General features: G+C 42.2%; 1 protein-coding gene across 1 annotated transcript in view; it reads left to right on the forward strand.

Moving 5' to 3' along the window:
- Positions 1 to 16,969, forward strand: part of ZCCHC14 (zinc finger CCHC-type containing 14) — a 47,507-nt gene that overhangs the window by 10,294 nt on the left and 20,244 nt on the right. The window contains exon 2 of the mRNA XM_057382941.1: positions 3,063 to 3,186. Within this exon, the coding sequence (XP_057238924.1) occupies positions 3,063 to 3,186 (124 nt within the window). The remainder of the gene's footprint in view (positions 1 to 3,062; positions 3,187 to 16,969) is intronic.

A 16,969-nucleotide genomic window follows, 5' to 3' on the forward strand; every position in this document is an offset into this window, starting at 1 on the left:
CTGTTAACTGCTTCAGAAAACAAACCTTGAACAGTTCTTGAGCTGCAGATGTTTATTCCTTAATGGTATCTTGGCTTTCTCAGAGATGTTACAACTCCTAAAAGGTCCAAAGCAATTTATTCCCTCCTTCTCTGAATCTTTATTTCTCTGGAATGCCTTCTTCTTTATTCCAAACCCAGTGACTCCAGCCTAAACTAGGGATTTCAGGAGTGTTCAGATACATATGGGGAACATTCCTGCCTGAATTTACCTGAGTTTCTACAGCTGAATTTGGACAGGTCCTTCCTGCAAAGTTTTCCCAGTGTTTCTCCCAATCCTCCCAGGACTGTATCTCCTGCAGTTCTGAGCTGATGGGTTATTGTTCCTCTGTTTGGCTTGGCATCAAGTTAAAAAAAAAAAGAAAAAAAAAAAAAGGATAAAAAAATTGCTGTTACTATTTTGGAACTATAACTTTGATTTGCAAACCACTTTTCATTATTTTACTTTCCCTAAACAAATCCAAACCATTGCAGTATCGTGATGTTTAAGTCAGTGGAAAAAATTATTTAAAAATTTGGAATGGAAGCTTTAAGCAGTGGGATTCAGTGGTTCTAACACCATTCAGCTCCCTAACAAAGTGCTCCATTTGGAACTAATCAGAGCTTTGTGATTTTTCTAGGCCAATTTGGAACTGCTTTGATGTGCGACGGGATCAGATAGTATGAGCTCAGGCAGACAAGACATATGGGCTAAATTAATCCTTACCAAGTCTAGGAAAATTAAATCTTTATGGAAAAAAAATGGAGGTTATGTATAAACAAAATGCAAATTATAAGCTGCACGCGATGCTTGTTGTAAGGAGAGTGGAGGGGAGGGAATACAAGATAAGAGGCAATAAATTGTAACAAACTGCTTGTTCAGAGATTTTCTGGAGCTGTGTGGCTGCTCTTACTCCATTTCAGGCATTCTGAATGTTTATATTTCTGATTGTTGGGAATATTTGGAAGCTGGCTGTGCAGGATAACGCAGCCCTGCCTGAACTCCTTTCCCGGTTTGCTCTGTGCACTGTCCCTTTGCCAGGAGGATGGTGCTCAGCCCTCTGGAACTTCCTCCCAGCAGCCCTGRGCTGGAGTGAGAGTTTAATGAGCTCCAGGAGAGAGGCTGTGTGAGATAAGCTCAGCTAAAGACTGACTTTGGCAAGGAAATTTTAGCTCTTCCCCACCCTCCCACCGAGCTTGGAGTTTCTTGGTTGGTCAGAGTGAAAGCTCAGGGATAACTTTTGTTATTGATGGGAAGCTGGGCTGAAGAAATACTGTACAATTAGATCAATATAATKCTTTTGTATTTATATATAAAATAAACTTCCTTTTTTTGATCAAGAAGCAGTGCTGAAAAAGCAAGCAGGTGCCTGTAACCCTCCTTTCTCCTGACACCCATCTGCCATTCTGGATTGATTTCTTAACACATAGAAGCTTTTTTACGGATGTCAAGTATACAGAGCCTTTCACTTGTTCTACTGCCTTAAGCTGTGTATAAATCTATAAATGTCAGTCTTAAAATGGAGCTTACAATAGGTAATTGTATGGAGTGGRGCTGTGCTATTTCTGACTTGCATTGTGTGTGCTGACTGACGGCAACATGGAATAGGAGGGTGTGCAAAGTATTGTTTTCAGCAGAAATCGTCCCAACTCATGGCACTGTGTCAACTTAGCAGGGTCTCAGGGAACCTTTTCCCTTACAGGGACCTGGAGCTGCTGCTATTGAGTTACTCTGAGCGAAGGAGAACTAATTTTGTTATGGCAAGATGCACATTTTCTCCTGTGATTCGTGCCAGGCTAAAATCCACGTGAAATTCTAATTACAGCTTTCCCTACCAGCACTTCAGGTTGATTCCAAATGTAACAATTGAATTTCAAGTGACACAGTTACTATGAGTAGTTACTAGGGGTGTTTTTGTTGGTCTGAACTGCCTCTTTGAAGTATCTTTTCAAGGTTCTTAAACCCTTTTTTGTTTTGATGCTGCAACCTTCTGCTTGGGCATTGGTAGTATAGAAGTGTCCATTGAAATATGATCATAAAAGGTTATTAAATGGAAAAGACAAGAAAATCAGGGTTTTGCTAAGAATTTTTCATTGCAATCTGTTGTAAATACTTGGGAATGCTTTGAGTCTCATGCTGGAGAGGTAATGGAGCCACATGGAGCTGCTTCCTGCTCCCCCTGTGTCGGGATGGGGAGAGAGCAGGAAGAGTAAAAGTGGGGAAACTCCTGGGTTAAGAYAAAGATATTTTAATAGGGAAAACARAAGCCACACATGCAAGCAAATCAGAGAAATTATTCCAACTTCCCATGGCTGGGCAGGGTTTGGACATCCCAGGACAGCAGGGTTCCCTCACAGCTCCTGGTGATTTGGGAATAATATTGGGGTCATTGAACATCCCCTGCTTCCTTCTTCCCCCAGCTCTTCATGCTGAGCACAGTGCCATGGGTGTGGAATATTTGATTTGTCCCAAATCCTTGTGCCCTCCCAGCCTCTGTGCTGATGGGATGGGGTGAAGACCCCAAAAGGCCTCGACTGTGTAAGCCCTGCTCAGCAGTAACCAAAACATCCCTGAATTATCCACAGCTTCCAGCACAAATCCAAACCAGCCTCACACCAGCTACTATGAAAAAAAATTAACTCTACCCCACCCAAAGCAGCACAGTGATGTAACATAAAAATGACATTTTCCAAGAGCCCTTATCCCTCGTTTTCTTGTTGAAAAGTTAAAATCTGTGGTGTGCAGAGGTTAAAGGTCTTGCAATCTCTCTCCAATTGACTGCTGGGTGACTATTGTTTAAAAAAGAATTATGCTGTAAGTAGCTTTTTAGATTAGCCAAGATAATCTCAGTTTGTGAATAGCTGCTGACTGAAACCACTTCCCTGAACTGTTACTTGGGGAATATCAGGAGTAACACCCTCAGTTTTCAAAGAAGCCAACTTCTCCTGCCTGCCTTCCCAGGGGATCCCTCACTCCAGAGGAAGGTGTGATGTTTGTGTGTTCCTGCTGTTTATTTGAATGGATTTTTATGGTTTTCTTCCCAGGTCACTCCAAGGTCCGAGACCCCCATCAACAGTGTCAGCAACAGTTTGGAAAATGTGCTCCATACATCCACACATTCCATGGAGGAGTCATTACCCAAGAGGCCTTCGGGGAAACACTCCAAAGGTGTGGGTTTTTCTTTTATTTTTTCTTTCTTTTCTTTTTTTCTTTTTTTTCTTTTTTTTTCTTTTCCTCGTGTTGCTTCCAGTGGGGAACCATTGGGATCCTTGTGGTGCTCAGCTGTATTTTCATTGGGATTGGAGGCTGCAGTTTTTCTGCTTTGCTTCTGTGTTGAGTTGTACAAAGGAAGTGACAGAAAACTTGCAGGAAATGTCAGTTTGTCAGGGAGAAATGGTCAGTTAGAGAGGAGCATCTTGATTTTTCCCATTGGGAAATAAACTAGAAGGTTCTTTGAAATAGCATCATTTGAAATACCAGCTTAGCTCTCATGAAATATCCTCCAAAAGTTGGTATCTTGGACATTCCACCTCATCCTTACAGTAGCAAGTTATTTCTTGGATAAAGCATATGGTGTTGAGTGTTGCTCAGAGGGAAAAGGCATTTAAATAGTTTGACTCCCACTTYTACCTTTCCCTTGCTTCCCCAGGATGTCAGTGAGAAACTGAGGGAAGAGAGAGATCAGGAAGATAAGAGAGACATGTTGCACCTTCCTCGGTTACAAAATAAATCTGGTTTTTGTAATGCCATATTGCACTCTGACCTGGCTAAAATCTGGCTTAGCAAATCAGGKTTAATGACTCCATTTCCACCCTCCAGGCTCTGATTGCAAATATAAAAATGTCCAGGTTAAAATGGGACTAACAGTATTGTTATTTAAGGCATTAAAAAACCCAATGGTAAATGATGAAAGTCTTTGAACTGTGAGCTACTCTTTGTGCAGAGAAGCTTTTGTGAGCTCTGTAGGGCACAATTAATCAGGGCAAATATATGCCCTCATATGTTGCCTTCAAATTAAAAAATATTGCCTTCAAATATTAAAAATATTGTCATGCACCATCTCAATTTTTTTATTTGGAATTTGTCTTGAGTTCTGTTTTCCTTTCTGCTACTGGTTTCCCACAGAACTTGCAAATCACGTCTTCACTCAGGGGATCTGATACAGCCCAGACAGGGTTAAATGTCCCAAGAAATGCTCTCTTGCCTCCACCAGCCCTCCTTTTCTGTGACACACTCCACTGTAATCCCAGAAGTGTAAGGAGCAGTAATTTTTTACAGCACAGTAATGCTGGAAGTAGCCATTTCTCCAGCTGTAAAAACCATCAGGGTAGAAGAAAACRCAGCACTAAGCAGAAGCATGGCTGGGTTTGTGGCTTTCATCTGATTAAAAATAGGACAGGGTTCAACACTGTTTTCATTTGTACTCAGTGATTGCTATTCCAGTACCATATATGCTAAGATTAGTCATGGTACGCTGTGAAAATTAATTAGGTTTTCCTCTGATCTGTTTTTCTCTTATAGAATACCTGCCTCGTGTTCAGTTTAATTTACAGACTGCCTTGGTGATGGTTGGGGAAAGGGGGTGTGGAACAAATGCTGATATTCTGCTTTCTGCTTCACCAGCAGTGTTGAATTCTCCTTGATATTTGATGATCTGTCTTGGAGTTCTGTCTCYTCAGCTTGGAGTGCAATTTAGGATTATTTGCCAGCTTGAATCCAYTTTTACTGACTTATATTCCTTATTTTCATAACGAATGCAGCTCATAATTTAGCAGGACCCAGTAACTTTTTAACCTAGAGCAGACAGAATTGTCATGAAAGCCTGGGAAGCTTGATTTTAGTGGTGTTATTTTTTTAGTGAGACTGGTTTCAGACAGCTTGACAGGACAGGATTTCTCCCCAGAAGTAATGAGCTGCCCAAGGTCATCATTGCTCTCCTGGCAAAGCCATGGAGCTGGAAGTGCCTCAGTGAAAAAAGCTGCAGCTGAAACATGAGAAAGACAAGAAAAATGAGAAAAGTGCAGTATTTGTTGTGCTTAGCTGGATTAGAGACAGTTTGTATTAACCCAGGGAATGTTTTAATCCTGATTTGGAGAAATGTCAGTGATTTAACTTACTCTCCACAGCTGAACAGTGACTGAGGTTGGAGTAAGCTTGGACCTRAAAGCTCTCAGTGACTGTATTTTCCTTAATCCACCACTTTTGGCATCAAATATTTCAGTTTCTAGTTGGGAAAGAGGCGGGAAGAGTGAAACATTTTGTTGGATCCTCTCAGAGGCAGTGTGTGTGCACTTGGAAGTGGGAGCTGGGAATGTTCGTTYTAGCTTCGTGCAGAGACTTGTCAAATACCTGGGAATAATTTCAGCAGAATTGTGCTGCCTCAGGAAATGAATTTATAGCGGGAGTGTCAGCCTGAGAAGTGCACAGACCTTTGCTTTTACCTCAGAGGCGCAGCTCGCTGTGGGAGCACTGTCAGGCATTAAATCAGAAAACTATGGAATGATTTGGATGGAAAGGACCTTARAGAGTCTCTTATTCCATRGGCAGGGATAYCTTCCACTAGAGCAGGTGCAGAACTCAAGCTGTTGAGAGCAGTGACCAGCAAACCCTTGTTTTTTTTATCAAAATCCCTCAATTTTTTGTTTCTCCACTCTTGGCTAAAGCCCTTTATGCGTATCAGTGGTAAAATGGGATAAACCAGGTGGACATTGCTGCAGAGTAAAACCTGTGGCACTGGAAAGCTCCTGTACCTGCTGCCTTAAATATTTTGGGCATCTGTGCTTTCTCTGGGTTTTTCCTTTGTAAAATAAAGTTTAAAGATTTGGCTTGTCCAAGCCAGAAAAAATACAGATGGGTTCTGACAGAAGGATGTGGAGCTCTTGTGAAATCCAACAACTGTAASGTGCAGTGTAAATTGTGCTTTTTAWTCCTGTTTTGATCAGTGATTTAGGGTTGTCCAAAGCTGTTTTCACAGATGTGGAGTTGTTTTAACTGGAGGTAACTTTGGGAAGTGGAGGCTTTCCCTGTTCTCAGGAATTGCTGTTGTGCTGGAAGCTGCAGACAGGCTTTGTTCACAGGTTTAGAGGTACTGACAGATCTCACTGGTCAAGCAGAACAGAGATAAACACAGATAGATTCTTGGRTTACATATAATTAAAATTCCAAGAGGGATGTGTTGCTTTCTGTCCCTCTTCCCACTGTTCCTAGARTGCACTCAGGTTTTAACTATGATTTTAACATCAATGAAACAAAACAAATTCAAAGAAAGGTCAGGCATTTTTTGTCTCCTGAGCCTTTCCCAGTAGCAAGGTGGTTAAAAAAAAGTCACAAGTTAAAATTAATTCTCACTATTTTGCTTTGCAGGCAATCCTCTGCTGGTAGCAAAGGGAAATTCAGGAAATTCCATTTTTGTTCCAAAGTCCAGGAGGAGCTATGTGACCCATGGGAAGCCCCATGCACAGAACTAATTTTTAACAAGCTTGTGGATGTAGAGTTGTGATAATTCCCAAAAGAACAGARTTATGGTTATCACAGCTGAATGAAAAAAATAAGCTTTTTTTTTTTTTTAAATTTGTTCCAAAAAGCAATAGGAATTTTCCATGCTCCAGAAATGTTGTTAATTACTCCTTTACTGTAAAGTTCCGAGGATTTGGCTGTTAGGTGGATAGCACTGGAGGCAAGTCCTGCCCTCTGCATGTGACATATTTTAGCAATGTATTAAACATGGTCAGTGACCACAGCATATTTTCCAAAAGCCCTGAGGAATGAAGTACATTAGACCAGATGTTGAAATGCAGAACAAAAGAATCTTTATAATAAAACAACATAAGTTACAAACATCCCAGGACAGAGACTGTGCAGGCTTCATCCTCTYGCTGCTCACTGTGCTGAGGAAAATCCTGATTTGTCACAGCCTCTGGGGGAAGTTTTCTGCACTGGTTTGGGGTTTAGAAGTGGTTCATCCCTGCTCCAACTCTTTGCAGGTGCTTTTCCCATGTCCCTCCCCAGAGCAGCCTGGACAATGATTTCCTCGACTGAACAAGTCCTATTTTCTGCAAAGKGACAGAAATTCTCCCAACCCTGTGTTTCCTGTATATTTATCTTGCCTTTCCGCTGTTGCCACACAAAACCCTCCAATTTGTCTCTACGCCAGCCTGATTTCAAGTGAGGCAACTGTTGAAATCTGATCCTTCTAGAGTGAAGCTGAATCATAATTCTTGCWACACAGGATCTAAGGATAGGCACAGACTGCTTCTGGAGGGCAAGGAGTAAAGCTTTGAGATGGAAAATGGGGGCAGGAGGCTTTATTCTRCTATCTCTTACCCATTTAGCTCTGCTGAGCACAGGAAAATCAATTACTTAATTGAAGGAATAGTCTGAGTCCAAACACAGGGCCCAGCAAAACCTTGATGTGTCCCAGGCTCAGATAAATACATGGAACAGCACATCTCTGACTGGATAAAAGTCTAYGGACGTGAAGGAAAACAAGCTCTAAGTGCATCTCAGCAATATATTGATTAAATTTTTGATCAGTATCAGGATGTCAGTGTATCCCTGTTTGCAGGATTCCCGTTGATCTCAGGTGGGATGAGTTGGAGGTGGGTTTTGGTGGTTGCCATGTGCAGCAAACGTTGGTATCTGAATTATTTCATGACAATAGTTAGCAGAAATGTGTGATGTCAGCCTTGCAGAACTTCTCGCCACTATTTTTGCCTCTCTGTTTTCCTTGGCAAAATGTGTTGGTACGGTCTTGCACCTTTTTTTGTCTCCCACTTCCTTGACTCATTCTTTTTCCATAAGAAACCAGGCTGCAGGAGCTCTCCTGGTTTAATGGCGATCGACAGCCTTTTCCTCTTGAAATGTTGGACACCAGTTGTTCAGAATGCTGCAGGCAGGGAGGTAATACAGGGGGAGGAAAAAAACCCTCTGAAATCTATTTTGTTCAGATCCACACTTCAGAGTGCCTTGTTCTGCATCAGTTGTGGAGCTGGATTATTCTATTTTTAAGTAACGACATCATCTCCAACGATATTGGGTCAACTACTGGTAGGGTAGGGCTTAAAGAAATATTTAGGCTATGATAATCCTTCAGGAAAAATCTCCCTCTCCCAACTGTATATAATTTTTCAGCTGTTTGTGTATGTCCTTGTTCATTTTCCCTCTGAAGGAGAGCTCTGCTTCTAAACTTGAGCAATGTAGGTTGAGATCACACACCAGGCACCGCGTTCCTGACCTTCTGTCTCTGCCACACGAGTTGTTTGAGGAGTATCAARTATTTAGAGCGAATTCTAGAAGTCAAACCCAAGGATTAGTGTGCTCCAAAAGAACATGTTTTGATGTTGCATATTTTCCCCCGTGCTAAAGATTGTTGTACGTTAAGGAATTTCTTGAAGCCTTTATGATGCATAAATCACATTGCTCAATCTGGAGTTGGGAGTTCAGTTTAGGTTGGAKGTTTGATTTTGCAATAAAGGCAATACTCAAGTTTAGAGTTTAAAAAACATCAGAAATGTTGCTTTTTACCTCAAGTTTTAATTGTCCTCTGCATCCAGAAGCCCATTCATTTCCTGTCCCCAAAGCCAGGGTGAGTGGCTYATCCTTGGGCTGTTGTAGAGCTGGGAGTGGAGCTCCTCACGCTGGGGCTGCACTTGGACTCTGGCAAATTGATGCTGTCAACTGTTAATAAGTTAACTTTTATACTCTTTTGAGGCTGGAGTCAGTATTTGTCACCCTCATTACCTCTTTTTGCCCATAACAAGCCCTGTCAGGAGAGATCTGGGCTGGCTGTGACAGGATGGAAAGGGAGAGGAGGGAGCAGCRTGGACACTCCTGACTGGGTGGGGAGGTGGCTGTCTGCTCATGCAGCAACTGTCACAACCTTTCTSTGCAATTCTGAAAAYRYTCYTTGTGATGTTTGTAACCCATGGCYCCAATTCCTTGCCYGGGTCAGCCCTTTGTGCTCYCCAKGGAGGACTCCCAGCTCAGCCCTTGGCCAGGAGCTGCAGTGGAAGATGATGCTCTGTGTGTTTATCTGTGACTCTTTATGAGTTCATATCACAGAGGATTCTTCCATTTCCTCTAAGCAGTTTTAGGTGTGTCTAYACCATATTCCCCTAAAATAATGGATATCAAGCATTTTCCTGCTACCACCTCTCGGGAAATGGCTCAGTGGGGCTGACATTCCCATATTTGCTGTCTGCAGATTGAATGAGGGATTTGAGAAATGCTCAAAAATGCTCAGCTGTTCCTCATGCCTTCAGAATGCAGCACCCTRGAACATCTGGGAATGTCTGTTCTGGAATAGCTCCTTTTGCTGCCATCCTCAACAGAGGCACGCAAGAATTTCGGAAAGAATTTCAAATTGCTTATCCTATCTAGGCCCACATATCCCTTCAATGAAATTGGGTAAAAATTGCCACTTTAGGGAAGAAAACAGGAGTGATTCACATTTATTCCTAGAAATCCAGCACGTCCCTGCCCATTTTACATACTGTCACCACTGCACTAATGACTAAATGGCAATTTTCTGGTGCATGTCATGCTTAGGAAGCTTTTACAGCTGGTTWCTTGTTAGCTGGTAAATGTTTCTTCCTTTCCCTTAACAGTTTATTCTTAAATCCCCCCATTTTCCAAGGCACATTTTTCATTTCCATCTACCTTTCCATTTAGATGAGTTCTTGCCTCTAAAAGCTGAGGGTAATAGGCTTAAAGTACAATAATTTTCTCAATAGGTAGCTGGAGTTTTTACAGGTATCTGAATATACAAGTTAAAAATGGTGTGATCTCTCACAGATTTTTGGGTCCAGACCTGAACATTTCTGTGTATTTAAAATAAATCTGAGGTTTCTTGCTTGCCTTTGATGTCAGTATTAAAAGCTCACATGGGGGCTTTGCTCTTCAGACATGGGAGGCTGTAATTTGGGAAGGGAAAAGCTACCAAATATTGTAGGACTGGAGAAATGGGTGATATTGGGAACTGGAAATAATAAAATAATASAGTTGGGGCTGTTCAGCCTGCAGTGAGGCTGGAGAAGGGCTCTTTATCAGGATCTGGAGTGATGGGACAAGGGGGGATGGCTTCAAACTGAAGGAGAATGGGTTTGGATTGGATATTGGGAAGGAATTCTTGGCTGTGAGGGTGGGGAGCCCTGGAATGTATTTCTCAAAGAAGCTGTGGCTGCCCCTGGATCCCTGGAAGTGTCCAAGGCCAGGCTGGATGGGGTTTGGAGCACCCTGGGACAGTGGAAGGTGTCCCTGCAGGGATGGAATGGGATGAGCTTCAAGGTCCCTTCCCACCCAGACAATTCTTTGATTTGAAAGTAAAAAGCTGAGAAGAGTCAAAGCAGTGGAATTTTATCCATTAATTCCGTTGTTTAAAGGAAGTTGTGTTCTTGTGTTTAATGACAGCTTAATGCAGTTTTGATAAATGGCAAATGGTGGAAAATGCCAGAGCAGAGGCTGATCCTGAGCCCTGGCTGGAGAGACTGGACAGCTGTTGGGAAGGGAAGCAGCTGGAGCTGTTCATGGATTGAGGCTCAGRAGCAAACTGAGAGTGAAATCTCTTTTGGGGATTGCAGATACGGGGAATTGGGGGAAGTTTAGGGGTGCAACTGCCCCAAACCTGTATGAACAAGGAGCATTTMATGGAATTCTGGATCTGATCCACATGGTAGATCTGCTACTTTGTGCCACACAAGTAGAGGAGACAAAATAGTCGACTTTGGCATTGTTTAGGTGCTTTGAATTTTCATTTCAAATTTCATTTTCTCTTGTTCTTTTAAGCTGGAGAGTTGCAGGCTGTAATTATGCAAGACAATGCTTTTGATTAAAGGAAATTTTCTTTTTTGGGTGCACAGAAATGCTAAGCTAAAAGGTTAATGTTTCATTTGCTTTCTGATTTGTTCTTTTATCTCTCCCTGGAAAAAAAAAAGGAGAGGACTTGCTGTGCTGCACGACTTCCCTGCCTGGAGTGGATGCATTTCATCAGTGGAGGGTGTGGGTGCTATTTTTAACCAGCACTCAGAGGGGCAGCCCTGCTAAAATTACATCATTAATATCCCCAGCTGAAAGGAAATGGCAGAAAACACAACAGGGCCTTCAGAGTTTCTCCCTATTGTGTTTTCCACTCCTGGGGGTGGATTATTCCAGGTGTATCATTCCAGCAGGGTTGTTTACAATCCAACCCTTGTGAACAAGCCTGAGGAAAAGTGCAATAAATGAATTTGTGTGCAAAACCAGTGGGTGTGAAAGACCTTAGTGGCTTGGAGAGCTCCAGGTTTGTGTTTCTTCCTGTCCCTGTTCTGAAAGAGTTCAGGGATTTTCTGGGTATCCAAATGTTGCAAAAGGTGGGGACCCAGAGCTTTAAACACTCATTTTTGCTAGAAGTGGGGTTGGTTTCATTCTGTAGGCYCTGCTGAAGAATTTACTGGGAAATGTGGAGATTCAAAGCTTGGAGGCTTTTAGTAGATAAAGTTTGGTGGTTTTTCCACTCTTTTTACCTCAGTTTCTAGGCATTCTCATTGCCCTGGCAAATATGAATAAAATCTACTTTGGGCTTTTCCCTCCTGTATTTGCCTCATAGACGGGTTACAATTGTCTCATAGTTATGTAGTGTCTCCAAATCAGTTTAACTGAATTAGAACTTTCCTTCTGTCTCTTTGMATCACTGGTCAAATCTTGTCTGGGCTCCAGAAATAAGGATCAATAACTTGTACAGAAGTAAAAAAAAGGAACGAGAATATTAAAGCCTGAGAACAAAGACACGAAAATGTACTGGGCCCTTCTTGCCACAAAAGGGGAACCTCACAGAAGTGGCTGTACAGGGATATTTGTTTCTGACTGAACTGAGCACTTGAATGCATTTGTGGCTCTTGGCAAGACTGTCTGTACTCAAGGATTTTTCTATTCCACATGAGTCCCTTCGTCTGGTGTTTTCACATAGTGTGCTAAGAGAATTTTTTTTTGTTGTTGTTAACAAGGCTATCGTTCCTTAGAAAATAAAAATCGAAGCTGCTATAAAATGACTTTGTCCTTGCTGCTCCTCCTTGTTATTGCAGCTTTAGTCATGAGTTTCCAGGGCTGAGCCTGGTCTCAAAAATGCAGCAAACAGCACGTGCTTATTTACAGGAGCATTAAACCCTGCTGGCCTGGAGCAGCYCTTCCAAAGCAGGCAAGCTGCTCCGTTCATCTGCCGTGGAGACTGAAATKCTGCATTTTCCCTGCAGCTGGAATCTCTGAACTCCTTTGGGTAGGGGTAGGAATCCCTGGGCCAGGCTTGGAGCCATCTGATCCCGGGGTTGTGGTGGTTTAGCACCAGATGCCCTTCGAGCCAGGGCACGTTGGCTGAGCAGCTGCAGCCTCATCCCMTCCCTCGGGGCTCCAGCCATGCCGATATATGGTTACAAAATGCACCCTCAGGCTGGCAAACAAATCCCCCCTGTGGTAGGGGAAATGTATATTTATATATGTGGCACTCAGCTCCTGCTTTGGGGACTTTGGGGTTTAAGTTGTGCTCATCGGATGCARTTGGGGTTGGGTTTATGCAGTGAGGGATGGGATGTTTTAATAGARCAGCACTGATTGTGATTAGCTAAGTGGTCTTAAATCAGCTTCATTCATTCATGRAGTGAGTAAAATCTTGAGTGATGAAGGAAAACTAATGGGTAGTAACAGCTTTAGCTCAGTTCTCATTTTCCTCACCTCCAGAAAAAGGTTTGTAGTCACTTCAGGCTRCAGCCAAAGGTGCTTTGGTGCATTATTTCACTGTGTGAGACTCGATTTGTCCCTTGGTATTTAGGRCATTGCTCCAAACTTCAAAGCAAACACCAGCTCAGAGTCCCAGCTCAGGTCGCCAGCTCTGTGGCCCTTTTTCCCCCATCCTGGTTTCTTTTCTGAGGTTGGAATCCTCTCTCAGAGCTCAGGGTAAGCGGCTGCTCCGTGCACACCTCAAACTTCAAAGGCTTCAGCTGAGCTGGGTTTGTTCCTCTKGTGATGTTTGGGATTTAGGGAAATCTGGGGTTTTTGGCCTTTGCTGCACCTCAGCACAAAAATGAAAGTTTTCCATGGAAAACTGACTTTGCATGTGTAATTTTGTAGCTGAATACAACATTCAGCTCAGGATTAATCCTGAGGCTCACCTTGGGTTTGAGGGGCCTCAGGGAATTTTATGTGCCAGAGAAAATCCTKTCTGGGGAAAAGCAGGAGATTTCTCTGTGATGAGCAAAGCTTCTCTTAAGAATGAGAAACAAAGCCAACATTTTGTTTAAAAATGCTCTAAGAATAGTAAATAAAATAAGCACTCCATCAGATAAAACCAGACTAAATATACAACTGCATCTTGCTTACCCAGAAAGTAAAATTATTTATATCTRAAGTTGAACATTTCTCTTGATTGCAGAGATGTTTTTGTTAGATAAATTCAACACAGACAGCCTGCTTATTTAAATTGCCTGTACAAGGATGGATGTTAGTGCTTATTGAAGCTGCCCTTCACCCCAGAGTTTGGGGTTTTGGTCACTTTTGTAGAAATTCTCTTCTATATTTCTGTGCTAAGTGGGAAAAGGAAGATGAGTCTGCATCCCTGAGCAAATAAAGTCCACAGCTGCATTCAAAACTTCTCAGTTGTATGCAAACAGTTCATTAACTGCAGTTCCATGTGGAATTAGGCAGTAAATACAGTGTGCAAATTAAATTCCCAGAGTCCTTTAAAAATGCAGCCCCCAAACCACAAAATCTGAGCACGTGTTGAACCTCACTGTGACTGATACTCTGAATTCATTGTAGGATAACTTTAAACCTTCAATGTCACCCATRTTTACCTAAAACCATGCCTGAAAATGTCAAATAGTTTCCATGGTATTTAAACCCATCCTTGAGGATTCCTTTTTCCCTGTGTTCTGCCTGATAWTCTGAAGAGCTGCATCAATGCTTGATTAGAGCTGTTTGAATTCAGGAATATATTGCTGGGTTTTTATGATATCAAGCTCTTGCAGCCTTTCCTGCCTCTCCCTCACCTCTCTCTCCACCCAGAGCACTTTTCCATATTTCAGCAGCAGATCTTGGTGGATGTTCCCAGCCCCAGCACCAGATCAGTGCCATGTGTTGGTGCTTGGATTTAGGAAGGCAGTGGAGCTGTTTCACAAATACAGCCAGTCCAGCAGCTCTTGCTGGATCATTTATTCTGCAAAAGCTTTTTTTGGACTCAGAAAAGAAGAAAAAAAGGCAACTTGTCATTCAGTTGTGTGCTCAGTGGCCATGGCAGGCAGGAGCAGGGATGCAAAGTGCTCTTGGCCTCAAGGATTTGGGAAGAAAACCCTTCAAAATTGTGTTTGAAACCATATCTTGATTTTTTTTTCAAAGCAGCTGAATGATTCTTCAGCGTTTTATATTTTCCTGCCCAGATGGGAGTTTTCTCCAGCCTSCAGCACAGGCACTTCAGGGTTTAGCAAAGCTTTTGAATTCAGGSAAGTTGCACAACCCATCTTTAAACTGATTGACTTTTGTGGTTGGCTGAAGTGCTGACAGGATCATTCAGGATTAGTCCAGAAATGCATGAATTCAGTTAAAAGCTGAGATATACGGGCAATTTTTAAAATATCTGTCTGTTTTGGAGAAACATAAGAAGGTCACTTAGTTGGCAGCTCAAACCAGCCCAAGTGAGGAAATAGCAGGGCCATGAAAACTCCTCATTTGGTTGGGGTGAGTGATACAATCCCAGTGTGTTATTGCTTCCTCTGTGCTGCCAAAAGTCAGCTCATGGTTTTTAAAAAAAGCTGTGTAATTATTTCCTGTGGAATATTGGGCTTCACAGGCTCCAGCCTTGCTGTTCAATTAAAGCAGGATTGATTTGTCACCTGAGCTCATGTTGGAGGTATGTGTTGGTTTTGATTTTAAATATTCTGTACGTTGGGAGAACCCTTATTTTTCACACAAAAATGCCAATTCTGAGAGCTTTTCCTCTGCTGACAGAAATTTTTCATTCTGTCCATGAAACTTTAATATCCAGGGTTTTCCCATTGAGGAGCAGCCAGCCAGAAGACTTTCTTGCTAACTTGTAAAACTGTTCTGTTTGCTTATGAGATTTTTCCCAGCTGCACCTTCCTTTTCCATGGAAAAGTTGTTTTGTCTCCTCATCCACTTTTAATTTGAAGGGGTACCAGCAGAAAACTGGATGGTGGATCCTTGGTGGATCCTGTTATGAGGCTCAGCTGGATCCAAATGAGTCCAACTTGAGTTGTGTCTTCCTTTTTCTGTGTAACTTCARTAATTTTGAATTTAAATACTATTTTTTTCACTCTGAATATTCAATTTAAGTATTTCTTAGCAAGCAGCGACTTTATRTTTGCAGAAGGGATTTGAGCTCACTGTAATGTTCCAATTAGGCCACTTCACACGATATTTTCTCCATCCATGACCACTGTAGGATGTGAAAACAGGTGAATATTTTTATAAATTATCCTTCTGGAGAGCTCTGAGATGTCATTTCTCACCACCAATATAACACAAAAGGTCCTTCTCCCATGACAACTCAATGCAATGAACTGCAGAGAAAATTGCTCCGTCCTTTCCTACCTTTGACTTCTTTAGAAGTAGCAAAACGAGATGATTTTCAAAAAGAAACATTTGTTTCTTTTCCTCCTTTTAAGGGAATATTTGAAACACTTCTCGATACTGTTGAGTGGGAGCATTTTCCCCTCTGGTATCTCTGTAGACAAACCCCTGGCTCATCAATGAAGTTAATTATACCTTTGAATTATTTTCTGCAGTTCCATTTAAGGGGATATTTGATATTTTTTACCTCCCCAGCAGCAGTTTCTGTACCTACAGCCCTCCCACAGCAGTGAGCACCTCCTGCTCATCCTGCAGCTGGACTCTGGCCCATCAGTTGATGCAGATTAGATATCTCRTGGGAGGAATGGTTTGTGCAGGAGTTAATGTGTCATGGGACAAGCCAAAGTGTGTTTTTGCTGCTCGTGGAGTAGAGCAGAGTTCAAGTTRAATGGTTTCAGTGTCATCCTCTCCAGATTTGGGGGTTCAGGGCCTGCTGGGTGCAAGGTTTGGAAGTTTGAAGTGAAGTTTTGGGATGCTCTTCCAGTGAAATTTTCCTCTCAAATCATCCCAGGGACAGATCAGCAGTGCCAGCTCTTTCTTGGCTTTAGGGACAAAGCTATTACAAGATAATATTGTCATTCTGTGGTTTGTTGGAAGCAGTTTGAATAAATAARCACAAGTCTGGCCTGATCTGAGTTCCTGGGACATCATCCCCATCCCTGGAGGTGTTCAGGGAATGACTGGATGTGGCACTCAGTGACAAGGTAGAAACAGTCACAGGTTGGATTCAATGATCTTGGAGCTCTTTTCCAACCCAAATGATTACTGGGATTGTACCAACACCAACTTCTTGGCACCCTAAAGATGCTGATCAATCCCTGAGTTATTTAGATTTCAGTTCTCATCCTACAGGCTCAAAACTAATCTTTGATTGTGCAGGATTTCCTCAGGCCTTCAGCATTCCAGTTAAAGGATAATTTAAGTTTYGAGAAGTAGGAGACAGGGAAATCAAATTTAGTGATGAGAAAACTTAGTCCTTGTGTGTTTGTGCAGAAGATCGATGTGTGTGCTGGGAAGAAGAGGTATCCTGAGTTTTTTCATTCTCCATCACAGCCTGGATAAAAAGCTTTAGAAAGATCAGAAAACAGCCCMAAAAACCTCTCTTAAGCTGAGACTTACAAGCAGTTAAAAAAACCAAACAAAACCCCCACAAACCCCTTTAATTTCTGGTGGTTTGTTGCCATGAATATGCTTCACATGTAGCAAACAAACTGGGATTTTTCTGTTTCCCCTCTTTCCTGCCTGTATGTATGGGAACATAAATCCTGGTGGGTTTGTGGGGAGTCTCTGTGGGATTTGGTTCCCAGATTTTGGCTTCCAGTGGACAGCAGGAATTGGGTAA

The sequence above is a fragment of the Malurus melanocephalus genome, unplaced genomic scaffold (genome assembly GCF_030028575.1).
Source record: "Malurus melanocephalus ecotype Western Australia unplaced genomic scaffold, MMel_1.1 scaffold_593, whole genome shotgun sequence".
NCBI classification, from domain to species: Eukaryota; Metazoa; Chordata; class Aves; order Passeriformes; family Maluridae; genus Malurus; species Malurus melanocephalus.